General features: G+C 40.1%; 1 protein-coding gene across 2 annotated transcripts in view; it reads left to right on the top strand.

Annotated features, from left to right (window-relative positions):
• The window catches only part of RTKN2 (rhotekin 2), a 40,260-nt gene that overhangs the window by 13,235 nt on the left and 12,319 nt on the right, over nucleotides 1-14,706 (top strand). For both annotated transcript variants that reach the window (XM_048506679.1, XM_048506680.1), the window contains exons 4-8: nucleotides 3,164-3,217; nucleotides 5,271-5,388; nucleotides 6,615-6,818; nucleotides 9,827-9,921; nucleotides 11,842-11,948. In XM_048506679.1, coding sequence (XP_048362636.1) covers nucleotides 3,164-3,217; nucleotides 5,271-5,388; nucleotides 6,615-6,818; nucleotides 9,827-9,921; nucleotides 11,842-11,948 — 578 coding nt within the window. The remainder of the gene's footprint in view (nucleotides 1-3,163; nucleotides 3,218-5,270; nucleotides 5,389-6,614; nucleotides 6,819-9,826; nucleotides 9,922-11,841; nucleotides 11,949-14,706) is intronic.

Genomic DNA, 14,706 nt, shown 5'->3' with positions numbered 1-14,706 from the left:
AAGACAGGAAGGTCGCCCTGACAACGGCGCAGCTCTGCGCCATCGTCCCGGACTGTTCTGGGACTGTTCATGCTAACGGTCCCAGAGGCGGAATTCCGCCGCCGTGCGGAAACAGCCTCTGAGTTACAGACACAAGATGAGAACAAATAGGTGGGAGGATCAAATTTCTCCCATACTAGCTCTTTACGAAATTCCTGACCTGGAAACTATTCATATATGGGACGTTAGCAAAATTCGTGACTGGCTCTATAGTAAAGATGCTCTACAAGACAACCAACTTGCTGCCATCCAGAAATACTCCCCATGGTTCTCTCATGTTAAAAAGAATAAATGTTATGCACAATATCTTACAAATCTCAAGGAAGCAAACCTAAGAAAATCATTCACTTCCCTGAGATATCAGATGTTTCAATCGAACATTTACTGGGGAGAGTTGCTAAAATACCAAGAGAGCTACGAGTATGCAGATGTAGCTTAAATCAGAGTGAGGACATAATACACTACACACTTCTTTGCCCATTTTATTCTGCTATCCTTAACAAATATATCAATGATATCCTGTCAGGCCTGACAGGCAGCGAGGAGGAGAAAGTTTGCTTTCTGATGGCCGATGTGTATGCTGAGGTTACATCCAAAGTAGCGATATTTATGTTTCTAGCAGCAAAAATCAGAGAAAGTTCAACTGATGTTCAAACCACAAAATCTAAGTTGTAATAAAGGTGGTTAAAAATTCCTAAAATTACAATCCTGTTATAACTAAATTTATGATATTCCTCTGAACGTTGTATAACTGCATTGCTTCTGTACTCTAATGCTTGAAAAACTCTCACAACATGTTTTATACTTTTTGTAAACTGTGGGGAGTAGGGCTTTGGCTGAGGTACCTCTGTATGTGTGTATGACCTAAGGCTAATAAACACTGATTGATTTGCAAATGCTATAATGGGCGTTATATAAATATTATTTTCCTCAGAATTGTTAAGAGATCTGCTAGTTTGTTTTGCATAGCAGGCCAGAACTATTATATGTTGATTATTGTTTCTGTATTGGTTTGCCATATTTCATTGTTATACTGCACACTATTGGTTACGAAACAGAAAACAGATTTAAAGTTTCTTTTGTTGTACGTCTGGTGAATGTTAAGGGTCACAAGGTGGGATCACACTGTCAAAGACTTGAACTCCTTTTCCATTTCTGAAAATAACCTCTTAAAATCTAAGTTGGATTACATTTGGACATACAGATGAGGAGGAGGAATCCTGTCTTGAAGGATTTTAATTCTTGTGTTTTAGCTTGGTTGCTGATTGAACTAAGGTTTTTGTACTTTTAAAGTTATTGTTGCTATTATATTGTTTTTGTTGACCCTCTTTTCCACTTACAGAGCTAGTGTACTGTTTTTCTTTGAAATAAATATTCAAAAACATTTAATCTACTGATACCTCAATTAAGGTAATTTTATTGATATCTATTTTTATTTTTGAAATTTACAAGTAGCTGCTGCATTTCCCATCCTAGACTTATACTCGAGTCAATAAGTTTAAGGGGAGATTTCTTCTAATTAGTTTCCAGGCTTCAACTTCTATTTGCTAAATCAAGTCCCTTTTTTAAACATGACATAATACACTCATATCAGCATATGTAATTTTAATATAGCTTTCATAAATTCTTAAACTACTCCATTAGTATATACTGAACTAACCCAAATTAAAAATTCAAAACCATTTCAAGGACATTAAATTGCCACAATATTATTGGGTGTGTAATAAACTATCTCATCAGATATATTGGAATCCACTAATCAATACAAGCAGCAGGATTCCCAGTTTTGGTACTACTGTTATCTATAAGTTCTCTGTGAGGTTGCTACCTGTCTAATCTCAGAAAGCAGGGAAAGCCAAAGCAGAATCTCCCAAGATCATTAGGAACATGGGACCCTCGTACCTTAGGGACCGTCTGGCCCCATATGTCCCACGTCGGTCTCTGTCAGCAAGCGGCCCAGGAGGCCCAATTTACTGAGATCCCCGCCCTCTGCTATGATGGAGCGGCATTTTGGCCTCCCGCGAGGGCTACAGGGCACTCTTTACAGGCCCTGGCCCCCTGCCTGATGGGAATGCTCTTCCTCTCATAGGAGCCTGTCCATGGCCCTGCGGGACCTACCACGAAGTTCCGCTTGGGGCCTGTAAGAGCTGAGTTATTCCTTGGAGACTTTTGGGGGGAGGCCTGACTTGGCTGATAGAGTGCCCATTAAGCAGCTGAGATCCGGCTTTATTCTCCTCCTCTCAGAGGAACTAGAGGAGTTAAGGGTTGTACGCCATCTGTTTTAAATGATTATGATCTGTAGCGCTGCATTTTAACTGATATTAATTTTTAGCATTTTATCTTATTTATCCACTTGTTTGTATTTATGTTGTAAACCGCCCTGAGCCCTCCGGGGGAGGGTGGTATAAAAGTGGAACGAATGAATAAATAAATAAACAAACAAACAAACAAACACAGCTTTAGGTTTTTAACATGATAAAAGTGATCAAGAACCTTGTGAAATTGGCTCTTCCAATTCTGCCATTATTATTCTTTTAAATGATTTGCCTATTCTCTATTGGTTCAACTTCTTCCCCAAATACATCTTTTTCTTCCTTCATCTTCTATGTTGAAAGCCATTTTTTGTGTGATATTTCTGACTTCAGTTACTGATCATTTGGGAATGAAGGATTAAATACATGTCACTGCCCATTGCCTTTGCCCAACTGTATCCTCCCTTTGATGTAGATTTCTACACAAGTATCTAAGCTCTTGGGGGATGGGACTTTTTTTAGTTCTCTCTGTAAAGTACCATGTAGGTTGATGGTGCCATATCAATAATAATAACCGAAAGTTTACTTGCTGAAATGAAGAAAAATCTGTGTGCCAGGTTTGATTGGTAAGTTTGATAGGTGATGCTTTGGTAAACACATGGAATTCTGAGCAGCTTTGCAGATTTAAAATGACGAGGATGTCAGGCTGTACCTTTGGCCATCATAGAGGAAGAAGCAAAAAACGGAGCCTTGTTATTGATGCTGATTGGCTAGGTTGTGTTAAGACTGGTTTACATTTAGACAGAGATTAAGTGAAAAGCAGACTGGAATGTGATGGTGTCTTCTGACTTCACTTTCCCTTTTTGTTTTAGACCTTCGAATACCATTGATGTGGAAAGACTCTGATCACTTCAGCAACAAAGAAAGTATGTGTTTTTAAAAGTGGCTATTTAAATCCAAGAATGGGAGCCCAATGTCTTATTAATGTCTACTTATCAGAGAAATTCAACTAATGAGAGAAAATTCTTAGGAATACGGTAACTGTGCTGAACCTCTGTTTGCAAGTGCTTAATGCTGAATATGAGCAAAGGACAGACACCAAAGGGAAAGAGCCACCTTAAGCTAGCCCAATGAATCCTGAACCAGGCCAGGATATAGTTTATTGTATTCTTTTCCTCTGTCCGTTTAAACTATATTTTTGTGTACAGCTGGGGGGGGGGGGGGCGTGGCGGGGAGTGAAGTAATTCTGCAGAATTCCATTCCTGTATGACATGAAATGCTATTGCAGTGTTGGTGGTTACAGCTGTTTGAAATAAGAACTGTAGGTTTGCAATTAGCTTACAATGTATTTCTTGGCAACGTATAGAACAATGCAAGTATATAGTACGTTTCACATGTTGGGTCATGGGAATATTTAAACACCCGAAGAAGTTATAGGAAATACTACTAGTACTTTAAATTTAAATAGTGTTTGGAGAGGATTACCAAGCCGGAAAAGTATCTAAATTAGAATTCTTTCTGTTGAATGGATTATTGGTTTGTCTTCATGAATGCATGCAGTTTGCTGTGTCGTGTAGATTAACCTCGAGTCTTTTCTACCTGTCTCCCACCATTGATTTCACTTTGATTTTCTGTAAGGGCAGACAGGCTAAGTATGACAAAATACACTAATCCTTCATTGTGCATTTGTAATACAGTGTGTATCCTCAAGATGCTTCAATGGTTTTCTCTTTCTTTTAAAAAATATATATAGGCATGTTGGGACCAAGTTATTTCTGCAGGCTTTGAAGATGAGTTATTAAATTAAATATATACAGCTAAAGTCTAAAGTCCTCATTTTTTCCTGGAAACTTATGCTGTGTGCGTTTTTAAAGCTCACCTGTAAATATGTTTTGCTGAAGTACAATTCTGAATTGACTTGGCCCATAAAGGCTTGATGCAATGCCCCACTGCTGTTCCCATTGGAGGAATTACTACCTGCTGATCTCCCTTCAGAGCTCAGAATGCTGTGTGTGAGGAGGGTGCATGTGCCCACGAATTCACTTATGATCAATGCCTTGATCCAGTGGTCTTATATCTTTCCAGACCTGGAACCTGCCTGTAACTCCCTTCGGAGGTTGGGCGGTATATAAGTTGAAAAAATAAATAAACAAACAAACAAACTAACTCCAGGTCTAAGCATGGCATTAACTGAGCTATAAGCACATAGTAGGAAGATCAGTGGCGTATCTGCCTAGGGACAAGGGTACCCTTGGGTACCCTTGTCCCTGGGCACCACTCTTCTGGTCATGTGGGGGTGCATAATCAGCCCCCCACGTGACCAGGAAGTCCTGCTGTCTCATCATTTTCGCATGCCTCGACCCCATTTGAGGCATGCAAAAATGATCAGGCAGCAGGACTTCCTGCTGCCTCCAAGCACCCTCAATCCCACCCTGGACTCCCCCCCCTTCCTCCCCTGGGTGGGGTCGAGGGCAGTGGGGGTGGAGCCTGGGGGCATCAGGGGCGGAGCAGGGGTGGGGCGGGGCAGAGGCTGGGGGGCGTCCTGGAGACAATTTGTCTCTGGGCGCCATTTACCCCAGAACTCCTCTGAGGAAGATATAAAACATCATAACTCTGTGGCAAGGAGAGACACACCAGCCAGTCTCCAAACCTGCTTGTACCAGAAATAAATCCTATCCTCCACTAAGTTACTCTTGTGATTCTCTTTGAAACGTGCATGCAAAGAGAGGCAGTGCATGAGGAAGCCTTGCTCTGTAGGAGTGCTAGCAGCAGGTCCTTACAAAAGCTTTAAAAACAAACAGTTCTATGGGAACAGCTTTCAACCCAACTAAGTAACTTTGTGAGTTCTAGTCAATGAGAAGAAGACCATTGCCTTGATATTTTCAGCTGTTGCTGGATTGGCTTTGTTTAATGAGGCAGTTTTATACTGTGGTGTGTAACATCTTTTGTGACATTAAATATTTTTTGTTTCTTTTCCAGGAACTCAGCGTTATTCAGTTTTTTGCTTATTCAAAATAGGAGCCCAAGTTTTCGATACAGATTTGCTTATTGTGGATAAAGCAATAACAGACATCTGCTTTGAAGGTGTAACTGTTTTGTAAGTATCTTTGGAGCAGTGAAAGTCCTTACCAAGCAACATTTTTGTTGAGTTTATGTAAAGGAACTCCAGATTTTTCTTACTCTGAAGATATATATTCAAAATCCTATGCAGAGTTCTGCAGCACATGCATAGAATTGTACCAAAAGCTTGCTAAATCATAAAGAGTTCATAAAGATTAAATTATAAATTTTGCTTGGAGTATAGGAGAGTAACATCTACATATTTGGGGGCAGTATGTTGACATTATTTGAGGGAAACTAAGGAAATCTGACCAAAGCTGGAATTTGATCATAAACAGAGCCTGTATCTGTTTTCTAATCCTGGAGATCTACTTATTCTTGGGGTCCACTGTGGGATGTTTTTGATCTACTGGAATTTTTCTGTATACATATTTAGAAGGTGTTGATTGAAATTGTAATACAAGAATCTGTTGGTTGGGAAACAACTGGTACATGGTTGATAGAATAGCCCTGCCCCTGCACTCGTTAGCAAAGGCCCCTTTTAGAACCTTGGAAAGGAGAAGCAGGTGTGGTTAAAGAAAGTTTGGCTTACAGTGTCTTCTTAGCTACTTAATCATATTACCTACTTACTAGGAACAGCAAAGATAGAGATCTGCTCCTAAACTGGGATTTCATTAGAAGCATTAGTAAATCTGCATATTGAGAGGTGCTATTTAAAGAAAGGTTCTGATTGGTGGCATGGTTTTGGGAGTTGATGAAATGCCCTACTTGAATCACCACCTATGCAAAATAGCTCTTGGCAGCTTCCCCAACTAACATAGTGTAAACTTGTTTAAGGATTATTTTGATTCCCCTCTTCCATATTTAGTTAAAGGCTGTTGCCTTGGTATTGTGTGCCAGTACTTACAGAATTACAATGCATAGGTTGCATAAGTGTACAGAGGTGTACAGATGCAGGTATGCCTAAAGCCCAAAATGTAACAAGGGCTTACTGAAATGAATATGCTAACCATGCCACCTAATTAATCTCATTGAGTCAGTATCCCAGTTTGATGCCCCTTGTGTTGATAAAAGTCCTCCAAGTTCTAGTGACACTTGACAAATTAGTGTCTCCAGTTTTGTCTTTTCTGATGTATAGAATGACAAATTCTGATGTATAAAATGACAAATGACATCTGGGTTGTGGAACCAGTTGTGATGTATTTCATTTTATTATGACTTAGTGGTTGCGTGTACACTAAAGCTATGAAAAATTGATTCTAGTGAGGAAGTTGGGCCAGACTTCCAGCTGAAACTTGAAGTCTATAGCTGCTGTTGTACTGAAGAGTCTTCTATCATTCCGAACACTCCCAAAAAGTTAGTCAAGAAACTGAAAACCTCAATTGGCAAAGCTACTGGGAGGAAACTCAGCTCTACCTCAGAAGATGACAACCCTGAATTGTTATGCCTCAGTGACACAGTTGTACTGTAAGTGAATTATTTCTTAATTTCAGCCTGCATTAGGATTTGGGGTTGTTAGCTGGCATTGTCTTCACATAAAAGCATCTGAAAAAAGTGTGTGTGTATGAGCTCAAATTGAAGCTTTCGAAATCTCAAAAGATCTAAGTTTCCATGGCAAAGGGACAAGGGAAGATCAGAGAAGATATGAGAGATCTGATTTGCATTTTGCCAGACTGTTGGAAGGATGCAGCATCAGGAAATGGCTTTTGTCAATTATCTCCTTACCAGAGATCAGCCTAAAAAGAAACCAAATAGCAAGAATTTACTTCTGCCCAAAGCTTAGTATTGGAGGGAGAGAGCACCTTCCTTATGAGGAGAGGCTGCAGGGTTTGGGGGTCTTTAGTTTGGAGAGGAGACGTCTGAGGGAGGATACGATTGAAGTCTATAAAATTATGCATGGGGTAGAAAATGTTGACAGAGAGAAATTTTTCTCTCTTTCTCACAATACTAGAACCAGGGGGCATTCATTGAAAATGCTGGGGGGAAGAATTAAGACTAATAAAAGGAAACATTTCTTCACGCAACGTGTAATTGGTGTTTGGAATATGCTGCCACAGGAGGTGGTGATGGCCACTAACCTGGATAGCTTTAAAAGGGGCTTGGACAGATTTATGGAGGAGAAGTCGATCTATGGCTACCAATCTTGATCTGCCTTGATCTCAGATTGCAAATGCCTTAGCAGACCAGGTGCTCGGGAGCAGCAGCAGCAGAAGGCCATTGCTTTCACATCCTGCACGTGAGCTCCCAAAGGCACCTGGTGGGCCACTGCGAGTAGCAGAGTGCTGGACTAGATGGACTCTGGTCTGATCCAGCAGGCTAGTTCTTATGTTCTTATGCTGGTCTGTTACTGTGAATGTCTTCCCCTTTAGAGGAGAACAGTTCTGGGGCAGATGAGTTGCTGTTGTGCAACTTCGCTTGGCTATCAGGGGGAGGCAGTCGGTGCCTGTTTCCAGTTATGAAGGCAAGTTGCCAGAGTGTTCACCAAGAAAATAAGCAGAAGAATTGATCTCTGTTTCCTGGCAGTCAGCTAGAAGTCTACTCAATAGCACACAAAGTCTCAAGGTTGATTTCTTGCAGTGGCCAGGATACAAGACTTACAGTGCAGGATGACTGGATAAACTGGAGAATAGAGACTAAGGAGGCCATAGTACTCCTTACCCTGGGAGTAAACCAACACAGTAGTTCACTGTAGGTATCAGCATGTACCTCACAAGGCTTAAGAAGAAGTTGGGATTTTTTCCATTTTCCCCAGCAGCCTCCTGAGACATCCAAAGTTATTGTTGGGAGTCCCAGGAGCCACTCAGACAAAATGCCAAGAGGGTACAGAAAAGAAGTAGAATTGGGCCACATCTCCTTCCGAGTCCTCTTGGGTCAGCCAAGGAAAGAGGGGCAATCAATATTTTCCTGATTCTCATTCCTTCAATGACATTTTTTTCATGACATTTCCACAACTCCCAGCAGCAACTTTTTAAAAGACTAGGGATGGGGCAGCTGTGGTAAAAGGGGTGCATGGCAAGATCTGAGACCATAAAATACAGTGTATTAGCAAGGCCACGAGAATAGTCTAGTGACTACGGTGCCTCTGGGCAACATTTAGCATCTTCTCTTTAATAAGAATACTGATCCACCACATACGTGCAAATAGATACTACGTAAATAAACCTGGACTGAGTGTTTTCTAAGTCAGCATAGTGATAGAAGAGGCTGGTTGAGAGCCAGAAGGGTGTCTTTTTAAAATGTAAGTATTGAAAAGCTTTGAGAACGTGCAGGGAGCACTGGGACTGCAAAATACTATTCCAGTCTTAGCAAGCATGACTCGTTTGTTTCTATAAGGATACTTCCATTTAAGGCAATAATCTAATTCAAACATTAAGGGGAAATATTGCCAGCGAAGCTAATTAGCCTGTTATATTTGAAAACTGATAAAGGTTTGAAAGATGAAGCAACTGGCAAATGGTAACAATCTGAAAATGATATACTGAAGTGAGCCAAAAAACAGAGGGGAGAATCAAGTGAAGGAAAATGGTATTTGAAGCATATTTCAGTGGTGAGGTAGTATGTTTTCGTTGGCAGATCTTGCACTATAAATAGTACAGATCTCTTAAAACTAAGTTAAACATTCAGTACAAAAAGATTTTCATCTGTGTGGTTTTTTAAAAAAAATCAGCTATTTTAAATGGAACAAAATGGTTCAATTACAGATGGCTTTCGTGTGTTTGTCTAGTACTGAGAATCTTTTGATGGGGATCCAGCAACTTGTTTTCAGCTGTACAAAGATTTTCCCTTGATCTGCTAATGGGAATTGTGCAGCAATGGTATTTATCCTCTGTGACAGTGTAACATGTAGCTTTTACCCTATAAAATGAATTATCTTGAGGTGGAGGAAAAGAAACCTCCCTGTTTATCAAGTGTAGGTAAAACCTACTGAGCTGTTAGAAGAAAAGTGTGCTTAGTTATACTGCTGCTGAACAATCCTCTAATCAGTTTAAAACTTAAAGCAGCTATTTAATGCCTTTGATCCTAAGAAACAGAGTTCAGGGAGGGGTCTTTGTTGCCTTCTCACTTCAGCCCTGAAAAAAATTCCTGAGGGTCAGGAGATATTTAGAAATGTCGTGGTTGTAGGTTAGGGGACTCCAGGCGGAGTGGTTAACTTTTTTCCCCTCCTAGGTTTGAACTCTTTCTCTGTCTGCACAAGAGTGTAGGGGTTATTTCTGTCAGTTTCACCTTCCCGTTGCAGCCTCCCATATTAAATCCCAGGCCATTCCCAAGGTTGTTTGATGGGTTTCTGTTTATATCCAGTAATCTGCCTTGAATTTCAGCAAGAAATCAGGTTATTTTTAAATCCATTTAAGTCATGAATGGCTTCCAAAGTGCATACTTCTACTTAAAAGATCTGGAAGACTCTTTAATAAGAACAAGAAATATAAATTCCTGTGAATTAACTGTACTGAATCCGTCTACTTTATCTTAACCAGGGGTGCAAAGTATAACTTGCTGGCACATGCAACTTTGGGGCTGGAAAGTGTTGAGGACAGTTTCAAGACTCACAATCTAACTATTGTGGGAAATGGTAAGTTCAAGTGTAGTAAAATAAGCAAACAAACAAAAAGAAGCAAAATGTTGCATCTTGGTTTAATTGTAATATAAAAGGCCTGATTTTTTCCCTCGTACTGCAGTTTCTGCCAAGCCCTGCAGAGTGTGGGAGGGCGGGGTTTCTATTTTCTATCTCAAAACAGTGGTGGGGAATAACTTCCATTAAAGATGGGCCACATTCTTTCCTAGCCATCCTTTTTTTGTCTTTCTCTAGCAACTGTGGGGCCAGGACCGCGTTTCTGGTCCTACACAGCTGAATTAGTTTAAGAAAAACTAAGTTAGAAATAAAAGCAAAAGACATCTGACATTAGAAACAGACAGTTTTTACTTAGCAGAATATAGATAAGATTACAGAATGTGAACTCTCCCGAGGGAGAGACACCAAATTTAGAACGTTACAGGAGGTTGACCCTCCCGGGTGGCTCTCGAAAGAGGCACGCCCAGTAGAGGAAGAGCCTTAATTTTTATAGATACAGAATACAGACGTCACATAGTCCATCCCTTTAAGTTTCACGTATTATGATCCATACCCCTTTCACGTGCGACAAGCATGTATGGTCAAACCCCATTGGACAGAATCTGTCTCCTGGTCACAGTAAGACAACCTCTTATTCTACGTTAAACGCTGCATGCTGTTAGCTTATGGCCTCTATGCATATACAAAGGGCAGCCATAAAACTAGCTTGCTGTCTCCAAGAAAAACCTGTTTTGCTAAGTTGCTCCCAGAGAGAGAGCTATCCCCTTCAGGGTATTGCAGGTTTGAATCTACATACATTCCTTTAGATCATAAAACTTCCTTCTCTCCCAACATGAAATGTTAAAACATGATTTTACAAATATTGATTCCAACACAATAGAATTATAGTGAAATACTAATACATATGAATCTCTCATTATCATTTATGTGTTCATTTAACTATATAGAAAAACACTTATTCTATTTAACTAATCACATTCATTTCTAACCCAAAAACCAAGTAATAAAATGCATATGTCTGCTGTCACGTTGGCCCTCAGTGCCAAGATACTAAAGATGTTATCTTGCTTGCCTGCATAGTCACTGACAAGCTGGTAACATGCCTTTTTGACCTATTGCAAAAATGCAGGCTTCAGCTGGTCACTTACACAGAGAACCCCATTTTGATTCTTAGCAATCTCTGGTTCTATGAATTTCATGTTTCTTGATTAAATACAGTTTTATACACATTCTGGCCCGTCCCCACACAACCATACCAACACGCCTTTCCATAATGTTTTTCTAGTGTAACAGCTTACCCTCTGCAAGTTTTCCTGGAAATGCATCCCTCTTGCTGTCAAGTAAGAGGGCATAGGATTGCAGCCCAAATTATTAAACTGTCGATAAGGGAGCAATGTTAATTATTTCAATATCTTTCTGTATATCAAATCCAGAGTTCACCTTTGGTCTTGTGCCTGCACAAGCCTGGCTTTGGAGAGAATTTTCTTGCACTAAAACACTGGAAAGGAATGCCCCCTTCTGGTGCTGGGTGTAAGCGGATTCAACAATTAGCAGATGTCCTTCTCTTAGAATATGGGAGGGGGGATTCCAGGGGGATAAATGTGTAACCAGAAGGCATGTCTGGCAGAATTGGCTTTGATCCGGTGTTCCGGGCTTGTGTTTCCATAATAAAGGCTACCGAACAGTATACCCGAGTTTGATTATTAGACCAAGCTCTAGGGATCTAAGAGATGACTTGTCCAAATCTATTTTGATGTATATATATCCAATTTTTGTCCCTTGTATTGTGAAATTCAAGGCATGAATTCGTTTTTGTTTAATATTTATTTTTCAAACCTTACCTGTACTTTTCTGAAAAGTTCGATGCTAGCAAGCACTTGCTAATCTAACAGTGTACAATTTTCATGGTTTTCTTTTTAGAGGAATCATCTTTTTGGCTTCCCTTGTATGGCAGCATGTGTTGTCGTTTAGTTGTTCAACCATCCTGCATGACCAAGGATATGATGGCAGGGTTCCTCAATCAACAGGTAAAAAAGACTTCAAGATTTCTCTTCCTAACATTTAAATTGTGGTTAATCAACAGTTAACACTATTCTTCCTGGGAAATGTTCTGTTTTGAATTAATGCTGTACACAGAATGCTCAAACTGTCGGAACCTTTAACATTGTGCACAGCAAAATTAAGGGAAAATTGCTACAAATACTTAAACAATGCTACAATACTTAAACTGCTACAAATACTCAAACAATGAGGTGCGTGAGCAATATGTAGGAGGGGTTTGTTGTGAAGGGCCTGTGGCTGATTTAGGTTAAATCAGTTAAAATTATTATTTAAATTGCTAGTCAGGAAAACTCAGTTCAACCAGACTCCGAAAAAACCAAAATCCTCCTACTTGCTTGATAAAACGTGAAGATATTTTCTTTGCAACTCGTGTACAGATGTAGACTTTGTTTTTTAGAAAGTACAGCAGTCATCTGTTTTGAATTTTTTTTCAGATTAATTTTGCAGCAACATCAGAAAGCTCAAAGACAATTTGGTTATTTTGAAGCAGAAACCTGTGAAGTCCCTGAGAGAAATGCTAAACACTGTCATTAAAGAAAATAAATAGAAATTATCACTTCATGTTTGGCAAACTCAGTCTGCATCAATATGAAAGAGAACTTTTATAAAGTTACCAATTTATAGTATTTCACCCCTTTTAAGTTTAACAAGAGTTATGCATATAGAAAAAACATGCAAATGTGGAAAATGATCAGCAGATTATTTGTGGTGGTGAGTTTGTCCTAGAATCCTGGGAGGAAATTTTCAGTGAAATGGAAAGGATGAGAGACATAACTATTTTGAGCAACCTTTATGTTTGGTTATTTGCCTGATTAAAATCATATTATATTGGATCTCTTTATAGGTGCATAAATGCGGAACTGTAGAAAACCTTTGCTAGCATAACAAAAATAACTAACTCGCTTTATGAGGTCCTGCCCTTAAGATTGATCCGGAAGTTAAAATTGGTCCAGAATGCTGCGGCAAGGCTCCTCCCCAGGGCAATGAGAGAGCATATTGCATCAATATTATGGCAGCTGCATCGGCTGCCAGTAGAGTTCCAGATCATGTTCAAGGTTTTGGTTCTGACCTTTAAGGACTTGAGCAGTCTGGGCCCTTCATGTCTTTGAAACTGCATCACCCTGTATTGGCCACGGAGGACACTTTGGTCCTCCAACAGCAATCTACTGGTGACCCCTGGCCCCAAGGGCATCTGGTTGACCTCAACCAGAGCCTTCTTGGCCTTGGCACCAGCCTGACGGAAAATTCTGTCAGCTGACACCAGGGCCCTGTAGGATCTTGATTAGTTCTGTAGGGCCTTCAAGACAGAGATGTTCCACTGAGCCTTTGGTTGAGGCCACCTAAAGTCTGATTAATGCAACTGATAAGAAGAAGAAGAGTTTGGATTTATATCCCCCTTTCTCTCCTGTAGGAGACTCAAAGGAGCTTACAATCTCCTTGCCCTTCCCCCCTCACAACAAACATCCTGTGAGTGGATGGGGCTGAGAGGGCTCTGAAAAGCTGTGACTAGCCCAAGGTCACCCAGCTGGCATGTGTGGGAGTGCACAGGCTAATCTGAATTCCCCAGATAAGCCTCCACAGCTCAGGCGGCAGAGTGGGGAATCAAACCCGGTTCCTCCAGATTAGAATGCACCTGCTCTTAACCACTACGCCACTACTGCTGGTCTCCCCTACCTTATGAATTTACAATCTACACACACCCCTTCCCTTCTCCCCCCATAAATAGAGGATGATTAATGTCAGGATGGGGGGGCTGGATTAAATTTTTAGGCTAGGATCTTTTATGAAATTGTACACCATCATAAATGTTGGGTTTTAGTGTTAAATTTATCTTATATTTTTGGTGTTGTGTTTTTAACTTTACTGTAAGCCCCTCTGAACCCAGCTTTGGCTGGGAACAGATAGGGTATAAATATAATAAAATTTTTAAAAGAAAAAATCAAACTGTTAAAACTTGAAAAAAAATTGGCCACAGTGGAATTGTCAAAATGTTGTCTAAAATTGAGTTAGGTAGTGTACTGTGTGATGAAAGATGGTTTAGACCAGGGGTAGGGAACCTGCGGCTCTCCAACTTATCAGTTTCGTCAGCATGGCCAATTGGCCATGCTGGCAGGGGCTGATGGGAATTGTAGTTCCTGAACATCTGGAGAGCCGCAGGTTCCCTACCCCTTGTTTAGACCAATCTTCGCAAGAAGTTAGAAAGCCTTCATTGATTTTTAGAAAAAAACTCTCAAGTTAGATTTTGAGGTATTTTCATTATGTACCATAAATATTTAAGGTGCTGTTTTTGTTTGTGTCATATTTCTATATTGAAAAACTAAGCAAAGATGTGTTGCACCCCTGGAACAAGTTCCATTACAGTGATTGAAAGGTACTTTTGGATTCATCTCACTGTCATTTGGGGTATTAGAACTTTTTTTTTTCTTTTTTTGCACTGTTGCTTTTGTAGCAACACAATGAAGCATCAAAAGATAGTTAAAACTCACGTCATCTGGAACCAAATATTATGTTTGTCTTAATCCATAGTGAAATATTATGTAGCAAAGGACCATAGTGTTGTTAGGAGGGCGTGTAACTACCAAAAACTACCTCATTAGTTGCAAAGGTAGCTTTCCACATGTGTGAACCATTCATCCTCTTTGGTGTTCTGAAAATGTGGGTCGTAAAAAAAATGACTGTAGGGTAAAGCAGTATGCAGCAATAACAGAGATTACATCTTTTCTT

This window comes from Sphaerodactylus townsendi, linkage group LG08, assembly GCF_021028975.2.
Source record: "Sphaerodactylus townsendi isolate TG3544 linkage group LG08, MPM_Stown_v2.3, whole genome shotgun sequence".
NCBI lineage: Eukaryota > Metazoa > Chordata > Lepidosauria > Squamata > Sphaerodactylidae > Sphaerodactylus > Sphaerodactylus townsendi.
Note: the sequence above shows the minus strand (reverse complement) of the source record. Positions and strands in the feature narration are given on the sequence as shown.